This window comes from Cheilinus undulatus, linkage group 15, assembly GCF_018320785.1.
Source record: "Cheilinus undulatus linkage group 15, ASM1832078v1, whole genome shotgun sequence".
Classification (NCBI taxonomy): domain Eukaryota; kingdom Metazoa; phylum Chordata; class Actinopteri; order Labriformes; family Labridae; genus Cheilinus; species Cheilinus undulatus.
This window is the reverse complement of record NC_054879.1, coordinates 2272547-2280150: the sequence shown is the minus strand read 5'-3', so window position 1 is coordinate 2280150 and position 7604 is coordinate 2272547. Positions and strand designations below refer to the sequence as shown.

At 38.7% G+C, this 7604-nt stretch overlaps 1 protein-coding gene across 1 annotated transcript; it reads left to right on the top strand.

Annotated features, from left to right (window-relative positions):
- On the top strand, positions 1-927 carry LOC121522571 (olfactory receptor 10AG1-like). The gene has a single exon (XM_041807102.1). The coding sequence runs from the start codon at positions 1-3 to the stop codon at positions 925-927; it is 927 nt and encodes a 308-aa protein (XP_041663036.1).
- The last annotated feature ends 6677 nt before the right edge of the window (positions 928-7604 follow it).

Below are 7604 nucleotides of genomic sequence, written 5' to 3'. Positions count from 1 at the left end.
ATGAATGAAGTCATGAATGTGACCAGTGTTTTGCTTGGTGGGTTTGTAGAAGTGGAGAAATACAGATACGTTTGCTTTCTGATAATGTTAGCTGTATATATTTTAATCATATGCTGTAATTCCATTGTGGTGTACCTCATAGTGATTCACAGAAACCTTCATGAGCCAATGTACATTTTCATCGCAGCTTTGCTGATCAACTCAATTCTTTTCAGCACTAATATCTACCCAAAGCTATTGGTTGACTTTTTATCAGAGAAACAGACTATAGTACATCCAGCCTGTATCTTTCAAGCTGTTACATACTATGTTCTTACCTACTCTGAGTTCTTACTGCTGTCAGCCATGGCCTATGACCGGTACATATCTATATGTAAACCTCTGCAGTACGCAGCCATCATGAGGAAAACAACAGTCACTGTGACTCTGGTCACAGCTTGGTTTGTCCCTGCGTGTGAAGTCACAGGAGCCATTGCATTGAATTTTGATCTGAATTTCTGTGGTTTTACTTTAAAAGGTTTTTTTTGCAACAATTCCATTTACAAACTTATGTGTGTGCGCACAGAAGCTTTATCCATCTATGGAGCAGTCATTTTGCTGAACCTTGGACTTCTGCCTATGCTCTTTATCATTTTTTCATACAGTCAGATCTTAATGATTTCCTTTCAAAGCTGTAAAGAGGTAAGAACTAAAGCTGCAAGAACCTGCTTACCCCATTTGATAGTTTTAATCAACTTTTCCATTTCTGTGACCTTCGATGTGATCATCGTCAGACTAGAATCAGACATTTCAAGAACTGCACACCTGATAATGACTTTACAGGTAATTCTCTATCATCCTCTCTTTAATCCACTCATGTACGGACTCAAAATGAAAGACATTTATAAACACCTCCAGAGCTTATTCTGTCAGGTTGAATCACACTGAAGTCTTAGTCACTACGTCTGTTGTTTGTCTTTTTTTGACAAAGTTTATTAATGAAGTTTTAAACTAACTGATATATTGTTTGTTTAAATCTAATAAGCTTCCATCGTAAGCTTTCATAATGATGACTAAAATAACTGATTGTCAAACTAGGCCAATAAATCTCAAACTCTACAGATACAGAGAAAAGCAACCACTGATGTGTAAAATAAAAATATAGCTCAGTGCCAGCACCGATGGTTTTTTTTATTATTACTTCTCCTGGTTTAAGATCCTTAATTTGACAACATTTATTCTCAAGTTTGACCAAGTGTAGGTGACATGAAAATACACAGTTTAACCCCCTTCAAAGCATCATAATCTCAGTTTCACCACGAGTCTTTTTCATTGTGCTGAAACGGATTTGTAAGTTACTGACCCATATTTTTTTGAAATGCAGAAATACTGTGCTTACAGGTTAAGTCTGTTTGAAAACTTTCCTTGTCTTCTGCAAACACCTAAAAATAAATGCATGAAACATCTAAATATTTTTCATTCCATAGCTGGCACCATCAGGTAAGGGGGGTCTGTAGGTCTTCTACTAGAATAGTTGAGCACACAATTTTCCTGCATTCTGCTCCATTTTAAAATCACTTTGTGCATTTCTACACTATTTTAAATGATGATTATTTCTCTTTGTAAATCATTTGACAAAGAGTGAAGCATAGATATTTGTACAGTGGTTTTGGTTATGAATTAATGCTGCACAAATAAAGATGAATTGATATAAATAATGATTGATTGCCTTTCCTCTTTTGTGTTAATAATCTATTTCAGTGTCCATCCTGCAGTGATGGATACATTAGCTTGAAAAGGTGGAATTAAAGAGTTCTTATGTGCTGCACTGATTTAATCGAGCGGTGTCTCTACAGCTGTAGCTTTTTACCAGTATCCTGTGTTTGTATCTATTTAAGACAGTTACATTAGCTCTGTTTACAGGATGGAAAGAATGAAAGAATGAGTGAAACAGACTGGGAATAATTCTGACAAATGGTCGTGCATTAAGAAGTGAGCTTATTTCAGATTTAGTGCAATCTTAGTTTTATTTATAGTCAGAAAAAAGTCTGCTGCACAGTGAATGAGAGGAGAGGGAGCTGCAGACTGAGATCCCTTTGAGCAGAACAAATGAATGAATGGGAATAAATACATGGGAATCTGTGTCCATCAAACATTTTCATTAACACTTGATAACTGGAGCTTTCTGACATCGCTGCCTCTCCATGTAAAAAATCTCTGCTTTTAAAAAGTTTACTCGAGATTCCATTATCACAACCAGTAAACCTCATTAGGAGAGGTAAGATGTCTTTATCATTAAAGGTCATGTAAAATACACTTTTTCAGGCTTTTCTGACAAAAATATGTGCTCCTGGCCAGTCCACAATCCCCCCAAAAATCAAAAGTCAAGTTTTCACTCAGCAGAAGAGTTTGGAGCTCTATAAGCGGGTCAGTGAGGAACAGCTCTCGCTAAACTGATCCCAGGTCAGGTGAAATAATCTCAGGGTCAGATCTAATACTGTGGACAACAGGTTGCTTTTTTACAGCTGTTAGCAGTAGGGGTGTGACGAGACTCTTAACTCACAAGATGAGACGAGACAAGATTTTACACTTTTTTTTTTTCAATTTAGGAAAAAAAAATGGGTGAATAATGTGTCCTTTATACAGCTATAAGTCATAATTGCAAAGCATTCAGGTCTGTTCAGAAATGTTTAAACTAACTCCTCTTGAATTGAATAGGCTATCAGTGCTTACACACAGTTCTAACTCTGACTCAAACTGTACGTTTTAATGCTCTTCAAATCAAACCATTCATTCCAATAGTCTACCACATCTTTATTTTACCACACTATGCACTCATTGCTACAATTACAATAATAATAATAATGAAAGCATTTAGATTATTTTGAAGGTACTTTAAACACGGTTTACAACAGACTGAGATATAAAGAGCTGGATCAGTAAAATCAAACAGTTTCTCATCCTCTTTAAATACATCCATATTTAAAACACTCAAACTAACTAATTTCTAATTAATTTAATTAACGAATTAACTAATTTCTGACAATAACACGTTTGCTGTAATGTGGAGAAATAGTTTATTTGGTCTTTTTGTGCGCTTTTTGTTCGTATGAGCTTTGATAGTGCACAGATGCACATCACGCCGCACAGATGAGTGTGTGTGATGATGTGTGTGTGTTGGTGAGCGAGTGTGTGTCTGCTCTGTCTGCTGTTACACAACAAGCAGGGCGCGTTTAAATGGGAATAAATCTGCGATTTTTGAAGCTAACAATGGACTCTATGGCACTGAAAGAAAGTTTGTTTCGCTAAGTTTACAGCTGCAGTAACGTTTACAATGATTCATCATGCTACATGTTAAGCTGATTGATGATACGCGCAGCCAACAGCTGATGGATGTGTGACTGACAGATGGTGAGAGGAGAAGGAGACATGGAGATGCAGCGCAGAAACAAAGTTAAACAGTTACAGACACCCACGCACTATGAGCAAGCATGCGCGCATACACAAACTAATTTAACACTATATTCTCCTTATGGAGACCGCACAGCAGCAACATTTCATCATTTCTGACTGTTATGATGAACTTATCATGCATTGGTGGATCATGTGTGGCCCCCTAGTAGCGGAGGAAGGGGTGGGGGTTGGAGCGATGACTAAATGGGTCACAGATCAGCTCTGTTTCTTTATTAGCTATCAAACTCAAGTTGTAAGAGAAATGTACTGTCTTCTATAGGAGCTGCTGCTCCTATAGTGTCTCTGCAGTAATCTCACCAGAAGGCCTTTCCTCGACGAGAAATCTCGTGACAGTTTGATCTCGTCACACCCCCAATTACAGTCATACTGAAGGTATAATGGTAAAGAATATTCCAGCCGGGAAAATTCATCATCAGTGGATAATAAAATGTTGAAATCTGGATTAAAAAAAACATTGCTATGATACAGTGGCAGCATGATACTTCAGCCTGACTTGTTTAGAATTCTTAAAGGTGAATCTTCTGTCTGAAGTAGCTAATTAACATTTTTGTGTTACACATGCAGCACTCATTAAATGGTATCTTCATAGACGTCAGTTTAGGGGGGGACAGGGGGATGTGTCCCCCCCCACTTTTTGCCAAGGGCCATTTTGTCCCCACCACACACAAATCCTTCATGTATAAGCCATTGTAACCCCGGTTATTTTCAGTAGTATAGAAAATTCCGATGCTCCTGAACGTACCAGGTGCACGCGAGAGTTGTAAAGAGACCTAGCAGACCTCTGCGAGGCAATGGGCCGTGCAGTTGCTGTAGATCTGCGTCTGTGCCAACCAGAGGTCGCGTTAACCGAATATTCTCCATCACTGACGGGTGTTTTTGAAGGATGACGGAGAATTCTGAAGGCTGTCCGTAATTTTTACGGACTGGAAAGATGAGAATGAGCCTGCATTTTAGCGCACACACACACAGACAGATGCACCTTTTCCATTTAGCACACATGGACTATCAAGGAGGTTATTTAATCTAATAAAAATTGTGTACCCAGTGGGCTCTCTCACTGACCTCGACACCATATTTGTAAAAGCGCATTGGTCTTCATGCGCTGAGAGGCTCCTGCAGGTGTCTCAGTACACAGGTCGGCATGCAGAGGCCTTTGCACAATGAGCCCGTTTCATGTTGTTCTAATCTTGTCTGCACAATGATGCCGAAATTGTTGTTTATTTCCCTTTTTTTTGTTGTTTTTTCGGAACAGGTTCGATTTTATGCAAAATTTCATTTGTGTCCAAGGTGAATGATGATTTAAAACAGTTCCCGCTGCATCTACCTCACTTTCTCACCACCGAAACCTCACTTTGGACCCCACAGTTTGCTCATGTATCATGTGGATATCAACCATGGAAATATAACAGAGAGATGGGTGAATGATGGTTCAGATCAGCGCCTGCCCTGACCCTTCTCTCTCTCTCTCTCTCTCTCTGAAACCTCACATTAAACACTGTAGTTTGCCTGTGTATTATGTGGATATCAACCATGGAAATATAACAGATAAAGGCATATGTTTGTAGCCTACTCAAAGGTCATAACAGAGACTGAATTAAAAAGCTGTTCTCCATCTCTCCAACTTGTCTCAGCGCTATGACGCATGAACGTGTGCTGTAGGAAGCTCTCTATCAGGATGGATTTTAAAGAAGTGACAGAGATATAGGCTCGCAGTACGAAGCAATTTGCCACATTCTACGAATTTTAGCCATCAAGGCAAATACAAACGCACCTAACTCTGTGTGCAAGGTCAGAGTGTGGCTTTTTTTTTTTCAGATTAGACACCTGTGGAGTAGACAACTGCACACAGCTCCACAGTGCAGCCTTTTAACAACTTGTTATCAGCTACGGTCGTCAAACTACAACATCTTGATATTAAAAATATCCTCAAAACTGCGTGATATCTTAAATGGCGCAGTTCATAGTTGCTTGCTTAAAGACAGGGATTGTTGGCCCCTGCATAAAAATGGCGAGCAGTAAACGCTGCTGTGTTCATCTTTCTCTCAATGCCATTAAAATGCAGAACCTCAAAGATTGTTTTTTTGAAGATAAGTTTAGAAATGGTGCTTCATTAATTAAACACTAGAACTAAAGTCATGTTGAATTATATCATACTACAGATATTAAAGAGAAAATTATAGTGACGGATTGTAAAATGGCATGACGAAATTTTTACGACCCTTTCCGGCAATCCTACCCTGTGACAATGTTTTGTTGCTTTTTCAGTCCTGATAGTAAAAAAAGTGATATTTCACTTAAAACGTGAAATAAGCCTACACCGCAGATGCATTTTATAGTAGCCTTACCTAAAGTAAAACCAGTTATAGTCGTCATCCCCGGTACTTATAAAAAGTCACTTTTGCTAATAGTTATTGTCCCCATTTTAAAAAAACAACTGACACCCTTGGGTATCTGCATCTAATATTGGATAATTCATGTTTACAGATATCAGCATTTGGTCAATTAATTTATTCTGGACTCTTTTCTGTATTCTTGCATTTCTGCTTTTATTCTTAGGTCTGATTCATTGTGCAATTTTAATATTTCTCCGTGTATTTGTCTTGACTAAATGTGTAAGACATGTTTTCAGAATTTATGTTTTTGTCACAGTTCATTTTTTGGATGTTTATCGTTCCAATACAGTTTTTGTTGTTGTTGTTGTTTTTAAAGCCACATCCATTTCCTGAGAGGGGCGGAGTCAGTCAGCTCATTACCATTTAAAGCCACAGACACAGAAACAGCTGGTCCTGAGCAGGGCTGAAACAGAGGGGTTCATAGACATGCAAACATCCAGTACTGGAGTGGTTTTTAGCAACAAACTTCACAGGCATGTCTGAGACCAGGGGTTGGCAATATGGAAAAAATGTGTAAGTGAATGACAAGAAACACATCCTTTCTCTATCCACCTTATTCCTAGTCCCCATGATTCTTTGTGTGAAATATGGCGCAACTTCCGGTCCGTTCTATCCAAATGGGACTTTGCATAGAAACGAGACGCCGAAAGTCATTATTAGAGCAGTCTGGATACCAAAATGTGTAAACTTCGACTTCTTCAACCCAAATGAGACAATATCATTATTTCCCCGCCGTCTACTAAGAGTACAAAGGGACGACATTACCTTGGATAACCTAGACAAGCATGTTTAGCTAACTTTGTTAGCTTCATATCAGTATAGAAAGAGATGGTCAGGTTTTGTTAAAGGAGTTTGGATACCACCTTTAGATAAATTCCTAGTTTGTGGGGTTGCTGAAATGTTCATTTCACAAACTAACTCTTAAAATGTGGGCATTACAGTCAAGTCCCAGTTTTAAAACTGTGGGTAAATCATTTTATTTCCAGCATGTGATGCTCATTTAAACTCACCTGTGGCAGTAACAGGTGCTGGCAATCTAGAAATCACAGCTGAAGTCAGTTAGAATGTCTAAAAGTTGACTCAACCTTTGTGTTGTGTGTCTGTGTGTGTCACACCAAGCATGGAGGAGAGAAAGAAGAGCCCAGAATTGTCTGAGGACTTAGGAAGCAAAATTGTGGAAAAATATGAACAATCTCAAGGTTAAAGACCATCTCCAGAGATCCTGAAATCCCTTTGTCCACTGTGTGTAATATAATCAAGAAGTTTATAACCATGGAGCTGTGGGAAATCTCCCTGGACGTGGACAGAAGAGAAAAAATGACAAAAGAATGCAACGCAGGATAGTTGGAATGGTGGATAAACATCCTCAGTCAACTTCCACACAGATTCAGGCTGTCCTGCAGACTCAGGGTGCAAAAGTGTCAGCTGGGACCATACGTGGTCATCTGAATGAGATGAAGCGCTATGGCAGGAGAGCGAGGAGAACCCCACTGCTGACAAAGAGACATAAAAAAGCCAGACTGGAGTTTGCAAAAATGTACCTGAGTAAGCCTCAATCCTTCAAGATTTAGGAAATCTTTCATTCCATCAGCAATTAGACTTTATAATTCTACTGTAAGTAGATGAGAGAGACTCCAGACAATTGAATTTCCCTGCGGGGATAAATAAAGTTATTGTATTGTATTGTAAAAAAAAAAAAAAAAGAAAACAACTCACTGCTGTTCTTTGTGCTTCTTTTAACGAAGAAATGTCATCAAG

Bases quoted from the DNA above. Each gene is read 5' to 3' on its own strand.
- LOC121522571 (XM_041807102.1), top strand. From the start codon at position 1: ATGAATGAAGTCATGAATGTGACCAGTGTTTTGCTTGGTGGGTTTGTA.